The sequence below is a fragment of the Vidua macroura genome, chromosome 7, assembly GCF_024509145.1.
Source record: "Vidua macroura isolate BioBank_ID:100142 chromosome 7, ASM2450914v1, whole genome shotgun sequence".
NCBI classification, from domain to species: Eukaryota; Metazoa; Chordata; class Aves; order Passeriformes; family Viduidae; genus Vidua; species Vidua macroura.
In genome coordinates, this window is record NC_071577.1 from 23,586,431 (window position 1) to 23,612,923 (window position 26,493).

The 26,493-nt window shown below is 35.5% G+C and overlaps 1 protein-coding gene and 1 long non-coding RNA gene across 3 annotated transcripts in view; one reads left to right on the forward strand and one right to left on the reverse strand.

The window, feature by feature from the left end:
* Window positions 1-26,493, reverse strand: part of LOC128810090 (uncharacterized) — a 291,765-nt gene that overhangs the window by 251,975 nt on the left and 13,297 nt on the right. The window contains exon 3 of one of the 2 annotated variants that reach the window (XR_008437930.1): window positions 4,060-4,147. The exons of the other annotated variant lie outside the window; for it this stretch is intronic. This is a non-coding gene — a long non-coding RNA (uncharacterized LOC128810090). Of the gene's footprint in view, window positions 1-4,059; window positions 4,148-26,493 lie in introns of those variants that run through there. 2 annotated transcript variants of the gene reach the window in all.
* KCNH7 (potassium voltage-gated channel subfamily H member 7) overlaps window positions 1-26,493 on the forward strand; it is a 212,881-nt gene that overhangs the window by 104,331 nt on the left and 82,057 nt on the right. The window contains exon 3 of the mRNA XM_053982647.1: window positions 23,556-23,715. Within this exon, the coding sequence (XP_053838622.1) occupies window positions 23,556-23,715 (160 nt within the window). The remainder of the gene's footprint in view (window positions 1-23,555; window positions 23,716-26,493) is intronic.

Below are 26,493 nucleotides of genomic sequence, written 5' to 3' on the forward strand. Positions count from 1 at the left end.
GCTGTTGGCACCCTAACCACTGAAGCACCACAAGGCTACCAGGCAACTCCTTTTAGCCATGCCAGAATCTTTTGGATATATACTCAGATTTGTGTTGCTAAGCACTCAGCATAGCTCATACTCATATAAGTCATGACTGATATTTTAAATAATCACCTGAGACATGATGCTATGTCAAAACCATCCAACATAAGTATTTGATAAGTAGAGAACTTCTATATTTCTATGTAAAAATGACTCCGCACAAAAAAAAAAATAACAACCAGAGCAGTAGGCTTTTCTGTTATGGCATAAAACAGAAAGAAAAAATAATATTAAAGTGGGGCAGAATCCTAAATTTAATGAAATTATTGTTGGCAGTAGTGTCTGGAAACAGTGTCTCATAAAATATGTGTTGTGACTTTTACCAAACTGTGCTTTCCCATCAGTGTGATGTTAAACACAGTTGAGATGTAAGCAGCTGGAATTAAAACAGACTTTCATATTACTGAACAGTTTGACAAAGTATTCTTAGGTATCACAATAATAAAGAAAAACCCCTCAACCACTAGTGTAAGCAGGAAAAATATTAATGTTTTCACAGTCTGAATTCCTTCAAAAGAAGACTGTTAAATGGCAAAGGCAAAGAGCTGCTGAAGGGTTAAACAGCGATAAAGGCTGGAAACATACAGTCACACATGTTTATGTGTATTCAGCTCCAACCATCTGCTGTTCATATGTGGAAGTTAGTAAATATGCTATTGCATCATAGCAGAAGTTCTTGGGGGCAGGATAATGACTGTTCAAGATCAACCTGTTAGAAGAGGACCAAGCTGTATAGCAGATAAAGAAAAAATAATCCACAGTAAATTTAGGAATCTGAGACAACAAAAGGATACAAGAGCAGACGGGCAAATTTACCAGTTAACTGCCATTCACTGAACTGTCATTATTTAATAGTAATGAGATGTTCAGGCAGACTCTTAGCTATCTGCATCATTTGTGAAAATACCACTTCAAAACAACGTCTGAGTTTTAGGCACTGTACTCTGAGTCATTTCCTCTGAGGAACTAATTTTTAACTTTTAAAACTATCTATACAGGTAACAGGGAGGTAATTTTAAAGTTCTAGCGAGTACCTTATACTTTGTACCAGCATATATTGGGTTTTGAGAGGATAAGTATTGTTATTAATATAAATATTGTATTTCCTAACATGTCTCCAACTTTTTTAGGGGAAGAACCAATATACTTTCATTCTAAGATTCTTCATTCAGCCAAAGTTTAGGATTTAGTCTGGCACCTAGAAAATTATCAAGGAAATTATTTCTTACTCCACCGCATCAAACAGATGAGAAATTTTATTAGTGCAAGCTGATTTGCAAGATAATTTTCATTTCTTTTTTCAGTGGAAGGAAAAAGATTGGAGGACAACATACTTTGCATGTGCCACCACCATTGCTTTTCAGTAGCATGACCAGTTTTCTCACATTGGCAGAAAGCACAGATGTTATGCTGCCCCTTAGGGAATATTCTGTCTGTGGTACAGGCAAAATTTCAATATATCTTCACTGTGTAGAAGATTCTCCTTGTGTTTCCTAAGGGTGTGAATAAAGCTGAATATTTCTGGCAGATGAAGTTGCAAAAGGAAAATTATAAATAATAATGTATTAAATAGTGCTGGACAACTTAAAACAACCCTGTGTGAGTCAGGAAAATAAAGTAGACACTTATTCACATTTTGTACCTTAGTGCATGACAATTGCAGATGTTCAATGTTGTGTTCCAGTGCAGGCACAAAAGTATGAAGAGTTCAGAACTAGAAGGAATAAGACATAATTGAATGTTTACTATAAAAATAGAAATTTGTCCTTCTCTGCAATAAGTACCATGTCAGCTTATAAAATTAGGCCTAAACCATTTGAAGGGCACATTTTGACTTCATATCCACAGCATTCTAAGAAACTAGGAAGAATTCTGCCTCTGCCATGTGAAAAGAAATACATATTGGATGATACTAGTCCAGAGCATCCTAGCTGCAAACTGGAACAGAGCCCATACACTGGCCTGGACTGGAGCTCTGACAGTAGCACTTTATTTACAGCTGATAAAACAGTGATGTTTACTCTTCAGGTGGGTGGGAAATATAGGCAACAAAACAGAAAAAAAAAAAAAAAAAAAGGTACTAATTTTGTTTCAGGGAAAAGGATAGGTTTAGTGAAAGACAAAGAATACAAACACCCTTTAGCAAAGTATCATATTCCTACCTTCATTTCCCTGCTTTCTGAGTATTGCATCAAGATATAACCCATATGATATTTCTATAGGAACAGGTCCGAAGATCAGTCTAGTAAAAATTAATCCTCAAGTATTACGTACTAGTCTTTGCATTTCTGATGTAGTAAATTATTAGATAAAGTTATCTCTATTATATTTCATAAGGTATTTATAAATATTCCCTTTATTTAAATTTTAATATATCTTCAAAATTTTCAACAATATATGCACATATATTACTTTAGACTACATACGTTAATTTAGACTGTTCAAGTAATACAGCTCCTCATTTTCTAATGTATAGGTTTCTAATGCCAGTCTTTGGTTTCTGCCAACTTTTATACCAACTTAAACATTTTATAGTACCCTTTCAACTGCAAACATATTCCAAAAGCGTAGTTCAGACAGACAACAAATGGAAATAAAGATCCACTCCACCCATCCAGATCACCTCCCTCATTAATGTAACTTTAGTCTACACTTTGAGCAGCATTTACTGCTTTTGGTCTTCTGATGTACTTTGACTTCAAATGTTATATACCACTGTCATTAAAAGACATAAAATCACATTACCAAAAAGTCAGATAGAAGGTGAAAAGAATGAAGTTTTCTTGCATGCTAGTATCTGCTTGTAGGCTTATGCTGCTCAAGGAGTTGCATTGTTCTGCTACTTAAAGCCTCCTGTTTCAGGAAAGCATTACAGGCAAAATTCAATTGTAATTCCACATCTGTAATATCACTGAAAGGAGCAGAACTTCAGTCTTTGTCAAAACTTGACATAGAATAGCATTTCAGATATCATTTGTGGTGGTAACAAATTAAAACAAGACACTTATTTTACATTAAAATAAAACATTTGCAATTCGCAATTTACATTTGCAATAAAACTCACAAATTGAGCTTTCTACTGTCACTGGTATCATCCAATGGCAGAACCTTTTAAGACTAAAATGTATATAACATAGTCTAAAATACTGATGATTAAAACATTGCCGTGATAATTATTATTTTAAAATACAATTTAGCAACAAGGGAATGCCAGCAAGTGCCTAAATAGGGTTTTTGCTACATGCATTTTTCTACTGCTTAAAGGAAGCCTCATGGGCAAATAATATAATTTTCAGATTCTTTGGGGAGGAATTACCATGAAAGTATTTCTATAGTCTGTTGTACCACCCTTCAAATATTTCTTTAACGGGAGTTTAAACAAGGTAAAATAATAACCTACAATAAACAAAGTGTTTTGTTAAATTAATATCAATCTGTAATAGCAAATTCCAGCAAAGCATAGAAATTGAGTTGGGCATGCTAGCGTGCTAACGTAAGTAATGGATGGATTAGCAGAATATATTTTGAGTTGGATCTGAACTGACTTTTTACTTTGCAGGCACACTTTAATTTTGATTAATGCTTACCTTGGTTTAGGCAATAGGCTTTGGCAAGGAAGAGAGAGAGGATTTTCTTTTCTTTTCCATTGACTTTTCCAGACAGCTCAATCTATTATGCTTGCTAGACTTCCCTTTGAGCCTGAGAACTGCTGGCTTGCAGAACATGTAATGTTCCTACTCTTTTTTCTCATGTAAGATTGATTTCTACTTTCATCCATGTCTTTGATTCCCTTACTAGTAATGATTTAGTGAAATTATTCTCTCTGCTCTTTTTGGGTGTCAAATGGCAGCACAGGGTTGAAAGGGAGTTTTAGAAGTCCATTGCAGTAGCAACACAAGATTAACCTGACACACAATAAACTTGAACATGGGAAAAGTAATGGTGTATTATTTCCAAAGCACATTGGAAATATGTGCATTTTCTGATGTGAAATAATGTGTTTCTTCCAAAGAGTATGTATTCTGGAGTCATCCTGCACTGGAGCCTTCTGACTTCAGGGTTGCTGAAGAAAAGAAAACAGCCTGAGTTTTACAGTGAGAGAATTTTCACCCCAACCAGAACTGTTGCCCTAGTTGAGGGACGCAAATTTGGATCTTATTTACAACTGTATAGCACAGGTACAATCTACTAAAATCAGTATTTTGCTATTAGTCTCAGGTACACAAACATAATAAAACCGAAGGAAGCCCAAACACACAGTACAACTTTTTGGAAAGGAGAAAATTAATGGAAAAAATTTAATCTTTAATAAAGATTATTATACTTTCCCATTCAGAAGAATTGGGAACAGATATTTAGACCTGTATCAAAACAATGCATAGAGAATTAGTTTCCTCAGCCATTGTAAGTTTAGGTGGTTTAGGGTTTTTTGAAACATTTGTCCAGTACTTTGCCAATTCACTGAATTACTACATTATAAGGTATTATGGGAGATGAAGCACAATCAAAGAATCCAGCAAATACAAGGAGGGGATAAATAAATGACAATTTACACCTGGCCCTGTAGCAATTTAGTACTTCCCACTTAAAAGAGTTCCCTTGCCCCAAAAAAAAAAAAATGTTTTTTAATTTTATTTGGTTCTATTTCCAAGAAAAAGTAAGAAGTTCTCCTTAGATAAAGGAGAACTTTAAAGGAGAACTTTTGTCATGAAATTTCTACATTAATCAAAAATGAAGATAAATGAAATTTCATTTCTCTCAAATATTTCTGTAATAACTTTCAGCCAGTCTTTAGCCTTGTTTGGAATCTCAAGAGAGAGATACAAAGCAATTGTGACATTGATTTTGAAAATGCACAGCATGGGTATGAAATCCTGTTTCACATTGGCACAGACCAAGAGCAACTCATTCAAGATGTGTTATAACAAAAAGAAAATCAAGCTCATAATTTGGATACTGAAATTGATTTCAAAAAACCTTGAACTCAATTAAATTTTCTGCTGCATGGACACCAGTAGACTTGATTCGATATCACTTTGCCCTGGGGCACAAAGCATGACTTACTTCTGAGTTAAGGGATCCCTACAGTTTCCTTATATCCAGATTTATAGGGACATATGGAAGGAGTTGTTAAGAGAAGCAAAGAGACGGGAGTAAGCACATGGAGTTGTATGCTGAAGAGAGATGCTCTGCTGATCAGCATGGCACAATGGCATTCAGGGAGGTATGGCCACGATCCTGACTCAGAGACTGAGCCTCACCGGGCTCTGGTGCTGCACTGAAAGCGGGGAGCGCTTAACCCACCTTGCTCTGCCTTTCCTGAAGTGAATCCCTGATGAAAGTATAAATGAAATATGAGGAGCAAACTCCTAACTACAAGTTTTTCAAAAGTAGAAAAAAGCCAGGGCAGGAATAAAATTTGATTTCAAATTATATGTTTATATGAATGGATTTTTTTCCTAAATATTTTTTGATATCTTCATTAATTTCTCATATTCACAAGGGGCTTAGTAAAGACTTCAGTTCTGCCACTGTCATTTCAGATATTTGCACAAAGCTAAGATTTTAATTGGAATATCTAAAGAATATAAACAATATACTACACAAAGTCCAAATTGCTGATATATTCAGCAGGACACTTAAGTCAGTGGGACTTCTCACAAGCTAAAAAATTGTCATCTGCTTAAGTGTCCAGTTGAATCACAGCCAATGGGCTTCATTATACCCTTTATTGGTTTTATCACTTTGACCTTTACAGCACAGTAAATTTTGCCCTTCTTGTGGTATTTATAACATGTTCTATGGCATACTTGCAAAGGAGATTACCACAGATTTATCTACTGCAATTTGAAAAGGGATGAGCTTACAATAGACTGTAATGGTTTCACCCCACAGAAAAATGCATATTGTGTATATTAAAAAATTATTACCTTAAAATAAATCGACCATTTAAAAATTGTCAGAAATTACATTAATAGAATGTAATTTACACATTTTAATTTTGTGTGGTAAAGGTGACTCAATCAGCACATAAAATCTGCACAACTCATTAAATCTTAGAAAGATAATGTAATCTTAGGCATTTAAGAAAATAAATCTGGAGTTCATTTACCAAAATTTAATGTTATGATGAAGCTACAGTGTGAAGTTTTGACTGTTATTTTCTGTACTCATGTTTCTTATTATTATTTTACTGTTCTTTTTTTTAACTGTTCAGTCTTGCATATCATGAATAAATTATTCAATAATTCATCTAGAGTATTTAACTATTGCCTATTAGGACCAATTTCCCTGAGATAGATCTATAACCTGTAGAAGATAATTCAGAATACCTGAAGTAAAGTTTTGTTTCCAGTTCCACATTATAAATGCCCTCTTGTCTTATTATGGTGAATAACTTACTGATTCTATGCAGCACTCCCAAAAAGTTAGAGCTTTGGAAGAAAAAAGTGATTGTAAAAATTCAAGCAGCACAATGCAGCTGCAAACAGGACAGTTACACAATAAAAGGCATCAGATGATCTTGACTTTTGGTTACAGTGCTTTGTGTATAGTGTGTGTGCTGTGCAGATTTTCAGTATGTGTAAGATCAACAGTACTGTACAGGTAAAACACTGAACTCCTTAAAATTGACAGGGCACCAATACACATGAGTTAAGTAGTTAAGTGTGTAAGTCACACATCCCTACTTTTTATGAAGTTCAATAGAAGCAGCAAATCTAAAGTGGAGATGCTTGGTAAATCACAGAACCACAGAATCACAGAATAATGAGATCTCTGAGATCATCAAGTCCAACCTATGCCTTAACACCTCAACTAGACTATAGCACCAAGTGCCATGTCCAGTCTTTTTTTAAACACATCTGGAGACGATGATTCTACCACCTCCCTGGGAAGACAATTCCAGTACTTTATTATTCTTTCGGTGAAAAATTTCTTCCTAATTTCCAACCTGTACCTTCCCTGATGTAGCTTGAGACTGTGTCCTCTTGTTCTGTCAGTTGCTGCCTGGTGGAAGAGGCTGACCCACACCTGTTTACAGCCTCCCTTCAGGAAGCTGTAGAAAGCAATAAGGTCACCTCTAAGCCTCCTCTTCTCCAGGCTAAACAACCCCAGCTCCTTCAAACGTTCCTCACAGGGCTTGTGTTCCAAGCCCCTCACCAGCCTTGTTGCCCTCCTCTGGATGCGCTCAAGCATCTCAATGTCCTTCCTAAGGGGCCAGAACTTGACACAGCACTCAAGATGTGGTCTCACCAGCACCGAGTACAGGGGAAGAATGACCTCCCTACTCCTGCTGGTCACACAATTCCTAATGCAGGCCAGGATGCCATTGGCCTTCTTGGCCACTGAGGCACACTGCTGGCTCATATCCAACCGGTTGTCGACCAGCACCCCCAGGTCCCTTTCCGCCTGAACACTGTCCAGCCACACTGTCCCCAGCCTGTAATGCTGTAGGGGATTTTTGTGGCCAAAATGTAGAACTCAGCACTTAGACTTATTAAACTTCATGCTGTTGGACTCTGCCCATCCATCCAACCGATCTAAGTCTCTCTGCAGAGCCCTCCTTCCTTCCAATAGATCAACACAAGCTCCCAGCTTAGTGTCATCTGCAAATTTACTAATGAAGGACTTGATGCCCTCATCCATGTCATCTATAAAAATATTAAATGGAACTGGTCCCAACACAGACCCCTGAGGGACACCACTGGTGACTGGCCACCAGCTGGATGCAAATACTAGTAAGCATTGCTCAGTTGCTAAAGGGTCATCATTTTAACAAGCTGAAAGATAACCAATGTCCAGACTTATTAAACATCTAAGTCAATGAGATTTAAATCCAGCAAATAGAGTATTGTGAGATAAATATGCTTTGACTTATATTTGACAGGATCTTTTCAAGACTGGATACATGATGACTTAGCATCAACCTTTTTTGTTATTGATTATTAGCCAGGATTTCATTACAATTTAGCCCATAAATAAAAGAACAGAATTATAAGCAGAATTCATTTTTCATACAAATACCTAAACAAACTATTAAAGTTGTCTTAAGAACCAGCACATGGAACATGCAGTTTGACAAAAGTGGGCTGTGGCTGTGAAGGCTGCATCATTTAGTATTATGAATTCCGTTTTGCACTGTACCTGAAGCATGTTATGTCTTAAGCAAGTTACTGTAAGGCATTTGAAAGAGATGTCCAAGGAAGGCTGATAGACTGTTACAGGAAACTGAAAGTCAAGATGACAAACAAAAGACCTTAAACTCTGAGTCTTATTCATCCTTTTTCCTACAAAAAGGTTCATGAGTAGGGTAAATGTGCCACAGTCTCCCACAAGAGTATATGAGGCAGAGCACAGACAGTCTTTCTGTCAGCAGAAACCAAAGTTTCATCTTCCAGGAAACATTAGAAAATATATTTCAGGAAACATTGTTTTCATTTGCAAAAATATTAATTTGGGTTTTAAGTGATTTTGCCCCAGAAAATCCTCTACTCCATCTACATTTTTCCTTTCTTCTCTTGTCCCAGTAGTAAATCAGAAGTCAAAACTGTGTGTGCTGTGTAGTAAATTTGACAAGAGATGCTAAGGGATCTACAGCCTAATGGGGTCTCTTAGGAAGCATGCATATGTGATAGAAAGGAAAAAGAGCAGGCAGCACACCTCCTGGAGGAGAGCCTGAGTCAATAGCTGCAGGGTTTGCAGAGACAGGACTTTGGAATTGCACAGTTTCCTTATGTGGATTGAGCCTGGATGTGTGCTGCTAACTAGATGCCACCCAGAAGCAGTTGACAAGAAAAGCACATTTTTTCAACTTGAAAAACAAAGCTGGCAACATAAAATCATGATAAGCAATATGAAACACTATGTGAAGACTTTGAGAAGTCCAGCCCTTTCAGGAAAGATACCTTTCTAAAACCACCTCCCTTTAGTGCTTAGCACATGAAAACTTCATTCTTGTGTCTGATAATGGTCTGTCTCAAAATTACTGTTTACCACTGACTTTTTTTTCCCTCTGTAGGATTTGCATTTCTTCCTAAGAAAAAGTAATGCTTTGCTAGTAAACTGTTTAGATTTACATACCCAATTTGGAAAATCCAATTCACTCCATGGAATTGCTTACAATTTTTCTACCAAAAACACCCCTATCTAAAGTTCTTCTGGGTTGCATTTAGTCTGGTTTGCCCAAAGCAAATTAGGCAAATGCCTTCCATCCTGTCCATTAGAAGCAGGAGGGTTACAGCACACACACACACACATACACACACACACACACACAGAGGAAGTCACATAAGTATTTAAGTAAGCACTGAGTCCCCAGCCGTGTCCTAGGGCCAAAGTCCAGCAACTTGTGGGAGGGCACAATGCCAGCCTAACAGATGGACATACATATGGGTAGTCAGGACATCATGTGAAGCCATCAAGTATGGACGCTAAGGGCATGATTCCAGCCTAAGAACATGAGCTTTCTGTGAAGGTTAGGGGATGTTAAGCTGGATTTACTTTCAAAAATAAAGAATAAATTCCACTGCCATGTCCAGGAACAGTTATGCTCTTAGTTAATCAGGTGGAGTTGTTAGTAGATAAAAAGAGCTTTTATTCTAAAAGAATTATTGCAAAGGAAAGTTTTAACATTTCATTAGGGAGGTTTCATTTTGACAGATAAATATGTACTATTTGTGGGAAGATGTAGTTAATGATAATGATTTTGCACTGGCACTGCTTTCATCCTGCATCACCATCTGTCCTGTGCTTTTTTCCTAAAGGAGACAGGAAATTGTTGTTTGAGCAATGAATACCAGTCAAACACATTTTCCAGCAACCATTATTGGGAGGGTCAGTGTTGGGAACCACTGCCCTTTGCTGATGAGAGAATGAGGAAAACAGAGGCACAACACCTCCACACACATTGCCCTGAAGAGTACTGACTTAGCACTGCTGATGCATCTGAGTGAAAAACAGGCATGTGCATCCACAGCCATCTGCTGCTATGTCCATCAGCAGGATAGAGGAAGAGATTAGGAATCATGCTTTGTGAATTTAATCCACTGCTACACCACAATTACAAAAGGCTGTGCCAAAACATGCTCAGATAGGATCCCATGGAATCACTGAATCATAGAATATGCTGTGTAGGAAGGGATCCATCAGGATCGTCAACTCCAATTGAGCTTTGACCACACAAAATGTCTCTCTACGGTGACAAGTAGCCTCTCTGTGTTCTTCCCATGTCACTTGGCCTTGCTTCCACTGGGATCCCACCTCTTACTAAGATCAGAACATCAAAATCATGATCAGCTTTTGAAATTTTACCAGTTGACTAAGGAGAGTACATGAAATTTTAATCCCAAGTACAGGAAGGACAGAGGCAGCATCTTGGTTTGTGGAGCACTGTGTATTCAGAGCAAAGTTGCGACAGGAAGCACTGAATTCCTCCTTGATTGAAATGAGATATTGAGAAGAAACATTAGAACTTTATGAAGATGAATATTACATAGGTGGTTTTGTTGAATTAAAAGGACTTGTCTGATTCTTCCAGTCTTGATTTAAAAACACAAAGAGAGGGATAACCACTGCTTCCTCTGATCCTCTGTATCCAGAGGATACAGCTTGAATTATCTGCTTTAACTTCCAGACATTCAAGCTCTTTCTGCTAGACTCAACAGCTCTTTAGTATTCAGCACTCCTGTCATGCAGTTACTGATTGTAATGCAAGTCACTTCTCAAACCACTTTTCACTAAACAACAAAGATTGACATCTTAAAGATGTCAATAGCACCATTCTGAAGAATGCTATTCCTCTGGTCATTTTTATGCCCCCTTCCATTTTTCAATGGACTTTAAGAATTCAGATGCCAAAAAATGTATGCAGCAATCCAGTTTTAGTCCCCTAAGTGCCATATATATAGGGAAAGGCTGACTTCTTATTCTATTTCTTTATTCAGGGTCTGTTCACCATTCTTACATATTATCCTCTTATTTCTTTTGTGAGACAGTACATTAGCTGTCTTTTTTTCATTTCAACCTACATGCCCTGGTTCTTTAACTGTCTGACTAAATCTACCATTTCATAATGCATTTTTTTGCATTTTATGTCCCACTTATAGAATAATTTAAGTGCTTCTATTTTGACTAATTAGCACATCATTAGCTACTTCACAACTGGTTTATGAAGCATCCATGCATTTCATAGAAGGATTTTATATTTTCTTCAGATCTTTTCAAAGCAAATTAATGCTACTGTGGTCATTTCTGTGGACTTTCACTAGAAACTGGCACTGAATTGTCATTCTCCATTAATGACTTTTCAGAAGCTCTCAGACAACTTGTAAACCATGTAATGAGCTTTTTTACAATTATAGTTCTATTACTTTATTAGAATATTGCATAAAAATCAGTAGACTACCTTACAAAGTCTGTAATGACTACATGGTTGGGGTTTTTATACAAAGAATATAAATATAAAATGAGATTTCTTGTCCATTAATAATGTCTGCATTACCACACTGAGTGACATTAATTACATTCCTGTGAGGTATTCTTTGTTAAATTAATCTAACATCACAGGTTTCCTTATTTTGCTTACAACTGATGTCAGTCTCCCTACCATACAGTCATTTCATTGCCACTGTATCCCTTTTATGGATGTTGGCACAATCATAGATCCATAGAAAGGCTTGGGTTGGAAAGGACCTTAAAGAGCCTCTCTTTCCAACCCCCCTGACATGGGCAGGGGCAACTTCCACTAGAACAGCTTACTCAGAGCTCCATCCAGCCTGGCCTTGAAAACCCCAGGGATGGGGCATCCACAGCTTCTCTGGGAAACCTGTTACAGAACCTCAGTACACTCACAGTAAAGCATTTCTTCCTATTACTGGAGCTATTTTTTTGCTTCTTGTATTCACTAATGAGAGTATTCACTTAGTCTCCCTAGTCTCATTAGTCTCCATAGTTGTCACGTTCCTCTGTCCACTTGAAGTATTCCATACCTCCAGTTTCCACAGATGTGTATTTACTTCCTCTATTCTCCATTCAATATATAGCTTTTAATCCCTATTTGTTACCCTTACTTTTGCACTCAGTGCAGATGAACTTGCTAAGATCTTCAGCACCTTTGAATTGCTACTCTTTAGTTATTTAACATTCTCATTAAGAATTACAAATTTTCATTCATGTATTTGTCTGATTTCTCCTCCCAATTATTTCTGCTTACATTTTTCTCAACCATAGAAAATTACGCATTTAGAAGGACCACTGTTTTGCTGCTTGGGATTGTTCTTTGTTTGTCTAAACTGATTGCAATCAGGTCATGAAAACCACCCCTAGGGCAGCCATGAATTTCTAGTCCAATAAGTTATTCATATTTACCAGTTCTAATGAGAACTTGAATTAAAAATACATTGTTTGGCTTGGAAATTTTGCACCAGGAAACAAATTCTTTTTTCTTTTTATCAGAAGTTAATATTTTGCTGGTGTGTTTGACAAACCTTCTGTACATAGACCTCCCACCACATTTATTAATATGCATTCAAAATCCCATGATTTTGTGTTGAAAAGAACTCCCAAATGCCACTACTTTTTTTGTCCTGGGAGGTTACATCCATTTGTTTTATGATCCAAGTAGCTTGACTACTTCCACCAGCTTTCACAGTTGACTTTCCCACTGAAGAGGGTTTCTACATCATTGTCCCTGTTATCAGGACTTTATAATAGCTACTGCATGCAACAAGAATCTCTCATTTTGTGTCTGGCCATTCCTCCCCTTTAGATACATTTTTCTGGATTACAGTAAAGCACTGTAAGGCAAACAATGACTTTAAATCTAGCCCTGTATGACTTTTTTTTTTTTTTTTTTTTTTTTTTTTACAAGCTTGGGGTTGTGTATTTCAAGCTACTCATGATCAATTCACTTAGAAAATATCAGGAAAGATATGTTTCCTGAGTAGGATTTTCCAATAAGAAAAGCACCTATGTTTAGAAAATGGTTCTCCTTCCATTTGACCAATGGAATTGAATGTACATTGCGCTTGTGAAAATTTGCAGGAATCACAGCATTTCCCTTTTGCCTCTGGGGATTTGCTGTTGATCTGTTTTTCTGTATCACCCTTCATACTGTATGGTCATTTAATGACTTCTTCTTTCTGATATATTTAATAACTGTATCTCAAAAAAAACCCATACTCTCCCTGAAATGGCAGAGTGTCAGTGAGGACAGAATCTGGATCATTCTTTTACTTCATATTGTATCTGGACCAACACCTTGAATAAAAGAGACAAATTACAAAAATGGAGTTCTGGGGAGGTTTTGTGGGTTTCATTTTGTGGTTTGGTGTTGGTTTTGTTTGGGTTTTTTTTCTGTTCCATTCTTCTTTACAAGGTTATTCAGTTAGTTCTTAAAATAGTTTATGTAGTTTAATTTGGGAAAATAAATGAGGTTACTTTAACAAAAAAAGTCTTAGTCTGCACATTTTCTGCAAGATGGGCAATATTCAACAAACCTGAGATCCCTTTTCTCATGAACATAATAAGACATTTCTCAGTTGAATGCCCAGAGGTGCATAGCTTTTAATGAGGGTTTAGAAAAGAATATCTAGGAGGAAAAAAAAGAACTAGAGAGGTGGAAATAGAGAAAAATTGAAGAGGAAAAGTAAAGAAAAAAGACATATTTAATTTTAGCACATGTAATTAAATATTTGCTAACTCTTGGCCAGCTAACTAAAGATATTAGAACCATTATTTCTCACCTCATTGTTTTTGCAAAGATTTATGTTTAAATTATATTTAAAATTATCACAAAATGTATTTAAACGGACATTAGGATTCTACAGTTCTTTATTTTTCTGTTACAAAATGTGAGAGAAAATGTGTCCTTTCAATGTTTTTCACTTTGATTATACCTCTGGTATTTGTTTGGTGCAATGCTTTAAATAAGCTTACTGAAAATGTAAATGAAAAAAAAATAAAATAATTTCATAATGAAATCCAGTTGTTTTCAAACCTATTCTAATTGCACATAATTCTGCTGAATTAATGCAATTCCTACTATGACCTTCCCTAAATAAAATTCTCTGTCTTGACAAAGACTGAAAAATTACTGAAAATTGCTTAAACTAATACAAATGCCTGTTGGTACCACTAAAAACATAGTGCTGCATAATTGTGATTTGAGCCAAGTTATATTTTTTTCACCTACCTCTTCAATTTTAGAAATGAATCTGATCTTTCATCATTGATGCTTCTCAGGTGGTACTGACCAAAGTCCTATGACATTGGACTTCGGTAATTTTTTATTACCGTCCCACATTAAGATGCTTTATGTTTTAAGATATTACATTCTGAGTTCTCTTTTGTTAATAGACAGAAAACTCTAGTCAAGCATATCCACATTGTAGTATCTAAAAAAAAAAAAAATCTCTTCTTTTAAAATTACCTCAGTTCAAATGTATCATGCAGTTGAGCAAATGGGATTTACTATTCACTGTTAATCCTGAAAATTACTTCTTAATATATTTTAAGTAAAATGCACATTTAAAAAAAAATTCTCTCACGGGAATCATGTGCAATGTAGAAAAAAATCACTTTTTAATATTGTCCTTTAAAAAGAACAAATAATTAATTTTTAAAATTTCTCAGTGAAATATTTCAGTTTATTTCTTTCTAAAATAGAACTGTTGTTTGCAATGTTTCCCTGTTAAAATCTTCAGCTATGAAATTCATCAAGTGTAGTATATCTGGCATTCACTATAACTATACTGCAGGTGTCTGCAAAAGAAGTATTTATATTAAGCAAATAAGACAAGAAGCATTGGATTTGCTTCTTTCACATAGTCTGCACCATATACAACACAAAAGAATGAAAAATCTTCCTCAGTTCTTCAACAATTGATTTGCGAAGGGTTTACAGGCTTAATAATTCAGTTCTTTTTATAGATGTACCCCTTTGTGCAATCTGCCCTGACCTTCCGTGTCTGACTTAGTATCAGGTGATACAGAGTGCAATGCACCCAGGGACCTTACATAGGTGCAAGGATCTGGGCCCAAAATGTTCAGCTGCATATGCAGAGACAGAAACATCCTCTTTAACAAGTCAGAGACCTTGCTTTTCAGAAGTAACACTATTTGCTACACACTTCTGGAAGAAAAAGACAACATGTAAGAGATTTTAGACTAAGTTTAGGGCCTGAACAATTCCAGGTAACACTCATGTTTGAGCATACCATCTTTCCAAACTGTCAGTAATGAGAACCTATCCAGAAAACAATTACAGATCCAGCTTTCCCCCCACTATGTATGTACAAGAGTGTTTCTCTGAGAAAGATCAGCTTGAGTGTTCAAGACTGTCAGAACCAGGCCTCCTGACTTCAGTCTGTGCTCTTGACAAAACCCCTCTGACAAAACTCAAATGTAGTTTTAAGGTGAGCAGAGTCAGAAAGAAGAAAACCTATCTTGCAATTTCTGGCCCAGCTGTGGCTCCAGTAGGATTATTCTACAGGCAGCCTGGAACCTAAACAAATCTTTACCCTCCATGTAGTTTTCAACATTTTTCACTCTATGCTTTTTTATTGGTCTTTTCTTTATGAATATGTCATTGCTTTTTTATTTTTCACTTAAATTCATTTTTCTTTCCTTGCCAAATATTTAACTGCTCTGTATCTTCTGTACATGTTTATAGATGCTTAAACAACAAAGCAGGAATTTTTCCTCCCATACAAAATGTTTTCAGCATTTCAATTAATCACCATAGCTTATTAGTGTAGGTGTAGATATTATAATTAGGATGTTAGCAGTAATTTTAGCAATGCAGTAGCCTAAGAAATGCTGGAATGAGCATTTGAACAGTATTTATCTGCCAATTTAATTATATTACAAATGGGATTAAAAGGAGAGCAAATGAGATATTCATATTTGCCAGTCCAGTAATGAACATGTCCACAGATTCCAGAGGGCAATTTTTTTCTTAGTTTGTTACTTTAAAAATTCTTCCCTCACCTTTAAACTGTATAAGTTAATACCTTACAAAACCTAAATGGTCTTATAAATCAAATCTTAGTATCAGTAACAATTTCAGTGGCAGAATGAATATTTGCTAAGGAGGGTGGAGTAAAATGTCAAAGGAAGCAGGTCTTATTTAATCACTGTAAGGTCCCTAATAAATGAAAGCCAAATATATTCTTCTTGTTTCTATCCATCCTCCTTAAACATAGCTATTCAACTGAAAAGGGATATAATACATTTCAATCTATCATCTATTTGTAATTGTTCTCTGCATTGAGTCTTTCCAAATAGACAGTCACACAGATATAGGAAGCATGTGAATTTCCCATCCTTGCCACTCACAGTGGCTCATTTTCAGTCTGGTGGAATTGGAAAATGGTAATATACAGACACAGCTCAAAAGATACAGGTAAAAGCTAAAGAGAATTGCATAACCCATTGCCCAAAGTTCCATATGGAAATTTATGAGACACAGTTTAATAGTGTGGGGCTGTTATCTACTAATTCAATTGTGAAAATGGGATCAAGGTTTCTTTGAGTTATCCTTAATTTCTACATTCATTTTTAATGCTGGTTTGATTAAAACCCTTTTCATGTCTCAGTTTTAACACCTTTAAAAGAAAGTAAAATTATACCAGTACCACCAATTGCCACTATATATTTTATATATATATATATATATATATACTAGTAATATAAATAAATAAATAAATAAATAAATAAATAAATATATATATATATATATATATATATATATATATACCAGAACCATCATTATAACACTACTACTACCAATTGAAGGGCAGCAACAGGCAACAATTGCAATTCAAACTGGGATTCCCAGAATAGATGTTTTTGTGGCTATCAATATAATCATCTTTAGTCTTAGAATCAAGTTTTCTCCTATTCTTTATGTGTGCAGCTACATAACAAATGCAGGGCAGGAAAGAAAGGAACATCCAAAAATAATTCTTTCCTATAAGCCAATGTTTTGATGAAATTTAAAATTTAAAATAAAGGGTATTTACAAATCAGATTTCTCCAAAGGTCTGAATAAATTACACCAATTGCAAAGATGCAAAAAGCTGCAGGTACAAACAGACAGAAGTATTTGTCTGATATTTTTTTCATGGGGTTGTTACTGAGTTGAGCAAGTAATTATGTGGTATCTGTCTGCAGAGACATGGTTATACATCACAAAGTGCTGGGAAATATTCTCAGGGCAGATTCAGTCCTTCTTCCACTCATTTGTATTGTATAAAGAAGAAGACTAAGTTGTGAAAATCTGTTAATAAATCTTAGTTTTAGTTAACAGAAAAAAAGGTTTGTAAAGGTATTTGCTGCTAAAGGAACCCTTTGGCATAAAACTATGTGAAATTTTGCATGACTCTTTTCAACACAGCATTACAGGAATAGACTTCTTAACATGATTTTAGAAAGAATGTAAAACTTTGCATTGTTTAAAACAATATTCCTTCTGACATGCTGCATTGTTCCTGGCTTACGCTTGAACAGAAACAGAAAGAATTGGATTTTCAGTCCTTGATTGGTCATGCTGAGACCCCACATCACAATACACATCATGCCTCATTATTTGACAAACTGGCTTTGCTTGAATATTCAATACACATCCCCAGTGCAATTGTCCCTAAATGCCAACTAAACATCACCTAACACAGTGTTTGCTTAGAGTGGACTTCAAAGTGGGGGCAAATAGGCTCCTGAATTTTAAGCATAAAAGAAAAGACTTTTTTCATGGATAAGTCACAAAAACCACACAAAGCAGAGTAAATATTCCCTGGGCACTGTTTTTCTTTCAATTTCTTTTTCTTTGTCTGTATCCTTTCACGAATACAAAATGCTTTGCTATACTGGTCTCATTAATAAATTACAACCAGTCAATTTCAGGTGTCATTCTTCTGCACCACTCACAGTATTTGTTTTCTAAAACAAGTTTTTAAAATTTTGTTACTAGAACCTTGACAACACATAGGAAAACAAAGGTTTTGGCTTACTTCCATTCCTTTTTTTAAAGTTTGGCTGAAAGTAGCTATGGAACAACAGGGAATAAAGCCAGAAGTACATCTCACACAAAGCTGTATAAAATATGAATATTCTCCCAATTCTTAGGGCATTTCAGGAATATGAAAGTCTTAGCAGCTCTGTGCAAGCAACAGCTTTATTTCACAAGATACTGTATCCCCCTTCCCACCTTGCCTTCCAAGTAATTCCTCTGCCGCACAGTTCCTGTGACTCTTCCTCACTCCATATTAAAAGCATGTCTATGTCCTTTATCTGCCAGAATTTAGTGATAAAATGGATTATAAATAGCAGTTTAGGCCAGAGAACAAGACTTTCATTAACTGCATTTCATATGGTCCTACGGGGCTTGTTACTACTTGTGTGCTGAGCATGGTGCATAAAGCTCCCCATCTCAGCCTTCCTGAATGTCTGCACAAAGCGGGACAGTATCTCCATTTCCAAGACTAGCACATAAATTTAATTTCATTAAATTCCCTTTATGTTCTGCCTGGTAAAGTATTATACCTTTCCAAGACCATTCTCATGCTGAAAGAAGTAGAAAGTCATGGGGGGTTTTGGCCATTAGGAAGGAAGAGGATTTTGAATTTGTGAAGTTTAGGAGTCAGTAGAAAGCCATGCTTTGGCTCCTCATCCCAAAGATGAAGATTACATGATGAACAGCCAAAGATAGAAAAGGTTTTCCCATCTTCCACATTAATTCTCCCTCAGATTAGCTCTCTTTTGTTTCCCCAGAGAAGTTCTTATTAACACTGGGCAATCCCCATAAGGCAAGCTGTGATGAAAGGACAAATAAGGCTATAAACACGGACATAGGATAACAAAATAAGATTGGTAATGTTTTGGAATGCATAGCATTCTTTGCATTTGCGAAAGTCAGCTCTAGCTTAACAGAGCAATATTAAGTTTCTATGTATCATAATAGCGATCACACTCTAATAATTTCACAGTAACTAGTCAAAAAGAATCTATGAAACCAGCATTTCATTTCATTACTAACCAAATGGGAACTATGTGGACTTTTCTGTGCCCCGTTTCAGTAAAATGGTGATAGAATTAAGACCAAGCTTAGTATACAATTGAATATGAAATATATTTAATTGCTGTTCTACTATAATTGGTAGTTTTAAGTTTATTCGTCTGAGAGAAGGCATTTTGAGCACTTGTTTTGATGACAAAGTGAGAATCCTATTGAGGGAAGCAGAGGGTATTTATTTCCAAAATAAAAATAGTGATTATTTTATAAAAGTGTAAAGGATATCCAGCATCTTTCTCTTGTCCCTGTATTCTCATAAAATTGTGGTACTGCAAACATGTTTAATTCAGAGCTGTCTGGCAAACAGCAAACAGGACAGTCGAGATCTGGAAATGCAGAGTATCTCTGCCTCTATTTTTTGACTGTCTTTGGTATTGTTCTAGTAGGCAAGCTGTTGTTGGCTCTTTCTTTGTTATGTTTTAATTTATTCTTTGTTATCTTCAATTTTGAAAGAGCAGAAATGGCTATGAATTGTAGAGATACCTACACTGGTCAGAGAAATAAAAAATTATCACAATTCTAGGAAACTCAGGTATGAGGTCACTCTGCCCAGAAATTTCTACATGCATGCCGAGGGCATATTCAATATTTTTCTTTCTATAGCCTTAGTCAGTTGCCTACAGCCGCTCTAGTAACAAAAAATATTTGAGAAGTCATAAATTCTTTGGCACAGGGAGCCAAGATTGGTTCCAAAATACATTGAAACCAGTCTCCGCCTTCTGAAGGCTGTCCTCAAATTTGTACTGCATGCAGGAGTCTAAATTTTTAAATGGTGAAACGCAGATAGAAACTGTAAAACCCATTCAGGGCAAGAGGGTTCCAGAGCCGTCCTGTAGAACCATGATGAATTTTGAAAGGTTCTTGTTGTGTAAACCATGGCAATTCTGCAGAATTAGGTCAATTACCTAAATGCCTCATTTTTCAGGGATCCTTTGAGCTTGGCATATAAAATGGCCTGTGAAGATTTTGTTCCCAGGAAGGCTGAATCAAATTAGTTGTTTGGGATTTGTCATTTTTCAAAGTTTACTTGTCAGAGTTTTTCATATGAGAATTTGGAGTGTTGAATCACTTCACTGTTGTATCAGCTGCATTGTCCTCTCCACATTGTTTATAAGTGGAACTGCCACAGTTCTAATAAATAAATACAGTTGTATCTAGAAGATGCAGTCTGATAAAAATCTGCCCAAAAATCTTCCATACAAAATTACTGGAAAGGTAAATAATGATTATGAACCAGATTAATTGGCATGATGTGCCTGCCTTGTACTGATCTTTTGAAGCAAGTCAGCTTTAAACACTATGCAAACAGACAGTTCATCAGAATTGCTCGAATGGTGCAATAGATCCTTATATAACCCTACTATACACTGTATAACCCTACTATACCTAGTTGTTATTTCTTACCTATTTATTGTCACTTGTGTATGTATTTCAGCAGTTACTTTTTTCACACAAGGCTGTGTGGTCTTGTGAAATCATACTAATACATAATACATAACCATGGAATCATACATCATATCCACACAGCAAATAGGGGAGTGAAATCTGTTCTTCCCATATGGATATTTTTCTACTAATTTAACTAGATGAAACAGTGGGCTTAACAATGTCTTAAATAAAAGAAAACAAGTCCCTACAACCATAGAATTCAAGCTGACAAGAAAATGTCCAACTTGTCCTCTATAATCTCCAATGATGATAATGAGAGAGTAAAACAGGTATATTTCATGATTACTCCTCAGTAGTAATAATGAGAAAATGCAGATATATTACTGGATATTGAATGTATTAATTATAAAAGTGTTATTTTCTTAGTTGTTCTCATTAAATCATCCACTTGCCCAGTGCTGTTAGATAAGAAATGCAAATTCCAAAAACTACATTACCATTTTTATTGCTCATCAGAAACATGTCTTACTTTTGAAATATTCAGCATAGAGAGAAAACAGGAAAAACATGCTGAGTGCAATGAAGAGCAGTGGGATGCCAGAGTGCAAATACTGAATAAGATTGTTTGTAAACAAGCTTCTTCTTATTATTTCTTTATTGCTATCAACTCTAACAACTCAAAGCTTATATTTGAATTTGCCAATGTTATTTCTTTGTATCTCTTCTTTTTAAATCATACTAGACTATTCCTTGATATTTAGAATTTTGTATTTCCTTATTGTCCCTTCAATAGAGCTAGATACTGTGAAGTGCATAGCAGATAGCAGTGTCTGTACTAAAGACAAACACTAACAATGTCAAAAGTGACTGCAACTGTCATTATACTTTGGTTAACTTGCAGCATTCCACTTTCAGTTATACAAAAAAAGTAAATATTCCTTTCCTCTTAAAAAGCCTGGTTTTCTTGGAAAAATTCAGACTAATGAACTACAGTGAACTTGACTAGTCAGTGGTGTATTTGGTCTTCAAAGGAACCATGCTAAATTAAACCACACATGAACCTTTCCTACCTTTTGTTCCTGCAATATTTCTATATACAGCTTAAATTTTCAATCCTCTGCTCTTTTTGCCATGTTCTTAAGCTGTGGACTGTTAAACAACTCCTGCATCTCCCCAGAGATGCAAAACCCTAGCTCCAGTACAAATGAGGTTTGTAAATTCTTGAGGGTGGAATGTTCTGCACAAATGGGAAATAGTGTCATTACTTAGCACTGTGGGAAGCATTTCAAAAGCTGAAACACCCTTGCCTCCAAAAGCAGGAAAGTTTTTAAAGAAGCATCCTCATCATCCTCCTTTGCAGATACTGACAAACATTTGATCCACTGAAGTTCAGTGTTATTCAAAATCATGCATGCCTCAGCTGAGCCCCACTTCCAGATATTGGGGGATACCTGCTCAACCTATAAATCTTCATGTCAAAACCATCCATACCATTTCTTTCCAAGCAAATCAATAAATATAATTTTGACTTTTTGAACTCGGTATGTATTTTATTTGTTAGCTAAAACCACAAAGATTAGTCTAAATTCTCTCCAGCCCCTCTGTTTAACCAGTCTATGTTGCAATGGTTGGCCTGCAGCACTTCTATTTTTAGCTCTAATGGAGCAGTCTTAAATTGCTTATTTTCTGTTTACTAAAGACATTGAGCTTGTAACCATGGAAACTGTGGCAAGTGCCACAGCTTAGCTGTTTTATTAAATGCATGGAAGTTACAGCTGTGAAACTTGAAAGGCCAGCATGTCAATTTTATACATGACTCGAATTGCCATATATGCCACATTATAGCAAGTACTACATTAAATATTAGAGGCCAGAATCTGGTCTTGGTTGTAATGATAGAAATTGTACTATCTCTCTCCTCAGTGGAAACAAACAAACAAGAAATATTCTTGTACAATCTAGATCAAGATCTGTTTTTGTTAAACTGCATAGGCTGTCAGGTTTCAGTGATTACTGCTTTTGAGTGCCTAAACTGCAGATGATGTACATTAAACCAGTCCCTAGTTATCATGGAAAGACCGCGGCTCACAGATGTGTCTGCATGAAATTTTTAGCACATTATTGTATTGCTTACAGCAATCACATTATTTTTGGAACCACTATGTTCTGTAATATTAATAGAAAGAATTAAATCAAAATTAATGACCTTGTCAACTAAAGCTTCTAAAGCCAGAGTGGAAAAATTAACACAAAGAACTCCTTAAATCTCTAATTAGGTTTTTAAACAGGAACAATCTGGGCACCAGAGGTATTGAAAGTTTACACTCTTTGTTACTTTTAGTATAGGCTGAGTATGTAAAAGCTAGGGTATTTTTGAATTCATACTTCAAATTGTATATAACACTGAAGTCAAACCCTTTTGAAAATTATTAGCACAGTTTAGAAGATTTTTGTGATGAAGTATAAAACAAATAACAAATAAAATGTTTAACACAAACCTAAACATTTCCCCAAAGTCCCAAAAGACTGAGAGCTAAAATAAGAATAGTGGTATATTTACATCCATAAATACTTAATGCATGACTCATCCTGTGTAATAGAACCAAATGCTTGAAGAATGCTCAACATTTAGAAGAATCAGGTTCTGCTTTCTATGCAAGGACTGTGGTTGGAACAGTGTTCACATTTCTACTTTTGGTGTTAAATGTCTCCATATTACAAGTCCATACAGGCACTTCCAATGAATAAAAAAAACCAAAAAGTAAAATTGACATTTCAAAGGACACAACTCTTGGTAACGGTGAGACTCCAAGAAATTATGAACAGTGGTATTTCTTTCTATGAAAACATTACTTAATTCTCTAAATTAAAGAATAATATGTTTGATGCTCAATTATTGAAGTCAAATAAGTATTCTTCACTGTCTGTTGGCATAGCTAAACTTACTGAAGTGAAAAAAATTATGTTTCCTTCCATTTATGTATTCCTTTTTTTTTTTTTAATCCATCTGCAGGATCTACCTTCATTTGCAACACCCATATAATTCCAGTGAAAAATCAAGAGGGAGTAGCAATGATGTTTATTATTAATTTTGAGTATGTAACAGATGAAGAGAATGTGGCATCTCCTGAGAAGTGCAAGCCAATATTACCATCTAAACTTGTAAATCGTAAGTTTCTCAATGAAATTTTTTTGCTTACTTCTACTTTTATCTGGCAAAGTAATCAACATGGGCAATAAGGTTAGCAAAGGATGCTATCCCATTGATTGACTCAATAATCTGAAATCATAAGAAGCTAAATGTAGCAAACCTACTGCAAGATGTTGGTAAAATAATCTGTCAGATCTTTGGTAGTACTAACAGCCTAGATCTTGTGAATAGTACTAGGACATATTACTTCATAAAAACTAAAATCTTTCACAGAAGTGCATTACCCTTGACAAAAATCAATTACAAATGGAAAACTTAAAAAAAGCATTGTGATATAGCCCAAATATTTCATCTTAGCCTATTCAAAATTGAATATTTCTATTTTATAAATAAATAATTGGAGTAATTTGGTTAATAGTTGGTGAAATGTGATTAAATTAGACTAGAAAATATAAAAATCAGTTAAAACATAATTAAATATCCTGATTTTATCAAATTGAACTATTTAGATTGACTTGAAGGATGGGGGGGTGGATGGAAGAATGTACCGGAAATGCTTTTGCTTTCATTCCACTCTGGAACATAAGTAATGTCAAAATTAGAAAACTCAACACAAATGTCCACTTCTTATACAGCTACACTGAGTAGCTTTCAGCCCCACTATCTGCAGAACATGTGCTCTTTTGCTGACCTTCACCGTGTGCAGCAACAGCACACAATCCTTCTGCTTTACGTCACCACTCACATAATCTACTCTTACTACAAGATTCTCCAGAACACATCCCATTTGTACAAGCTCTTAGCAAAGCACAGCATGCTCTAACAGTGAGCATTAACACTTGGAAAATACCTTTGCACAGTGAGATAATCTTTAACATTAGTACAATAAAGGAACATAAGTATTCCAATTGTTAAATCAACACTTCAGTTTTCTCTAGTTAGGAAATAAAGGCTGGTACAATTGCCACTGTGAGAAGGAGAGAACTTTATTGATGCAAACACTACATAGCACCTGAAGCATCCATAGAACCCTACAATGACAGGGTGTGTAAGAATGTGGCAAAGGAAATTTCCATTACTGGAAACTTGCAGTATGCAAATAATTATTGTTCCAAATATCCAATAATTATTGCACCAAATATCACGTTTTTAAAAAAGCCTTTGTAATAGTCTTTACAGTACCTATTTAAAATTTTGTGCTTTTAGGCTTTCTTTTCTTATTCTGTTTTGCATTGGGTTTGGGGTTTTTTAATAACCAATACAGCAACTTTTGTTGGGATTTTTTTGAGATACCAAGAAAACACTTTTTTTCTGCTAATGATACAGTTAAAATCCTATTAAGGGATATCAGAAAAATTTTTAAATTGCATCAGAAAAAAATTATAATAAGTACATCAGGTAAACCCTACCCATATTCTGGTTTTATTTTAGTATAGCATGGTTTTGTGAGTTTGAAACATCTTACTTCTTCCATTTAAAAGCAATTTTATAACAGATAAAATTGTTCAGCTTGCCCATGCTTACTGTGGTTTTATGGACAAAATAGAAGGTAAAATACCAATTGGGTAGAAAAAAACAGAGCTTCATGTCTTGAAAAAGAACATTTTGTTCTCATATCTGTGACACATCACTGTACACTTTCAAGTGTTATCACTTGCCACACTTTAAAGTGAAAAGCCACTAAAGAGGAAATCTGCAAAAAATCCCCCCATTTTGTCAAAACATCCTTCTCTTGTTTTATGGTATTTACACCTGACATACACAGGGGATTTTCTTGCTGAGAGTTCTTGAAAAATTAATAAATGGATCTCCAAGCTCAGTACATAACTGATCTCTCTCAGAGAGAGATCAAGGTGCAAAAGGAGGCAAGGAAAGGTGACTTGAACTATTTTCCTGCTAGTGGGTACAGCCAGATGCCAGAAACTGGCAGAAAGTAGAGCAGGCACATGGCTGCTCTGTCTTCTACTGAGTTGCTTATGGTTTCAGAGCAGACTGTTATGTGGGCCGGATGGGATGGATGGTGATACAAAATATGCTACATAGCCAAAAATTCCTCTTGGCAAAAAGAGGCCAAGCTATGCAAAACATCCAGAAATAACTGCAAGATATTGTGTACAGTTCAATGGTGGTTTTAAACTAAAAGAGAAAAATACCTTGAAATACAGAAAAGGCAGAGAGAGACCAATAAGCTAGAAAAAAAGTCAAAAAAGGTGGATTGTTTACCAGTGAAAACATATTTTTAATGTCATGTTCCCAGCATAAGAAAGGTACACAGCAGATTCTCCAGGAGATAGTTTTTCATCATCATACTCTATTTAGAACAGGTAAACCAGTGGATCACACACAAAATGGACAGTAATAGGTACTGGTTCAGGGGAAAAAAAAGCAAGAAAATCCCTTTGAATGCAGCAATCAATTTAGAGAATAAAAATAGAGAGGGAACCAGACACATAACAAGTGCAATACATCTCTGACAAACAACCAGGAAAAACAACAGCTAATGACAAAAGACAAAAGATTTCAGATTACATTAACATCTACTACCCAGAATCACACAGATCATGAGACATTTCTTTCCAGAGCTCCTTAGATTGAGTTTTTTCATATTAGAATACCTTTTCAACATGAGGAAAAAAAAATCAAAAGACTGAGTCAGGTTGCAGGAGAGAAGTAAAAGTTATTAGGAAGCAAAGAGATTGCAGCTATTTTCCTGTCCCTAGAAAAGAAGATAACTTTTCATACTCTCATCCTTCCTCTAATGGATTTATCAAGAGCTGATCAAATGTATCAAGTGTAACTT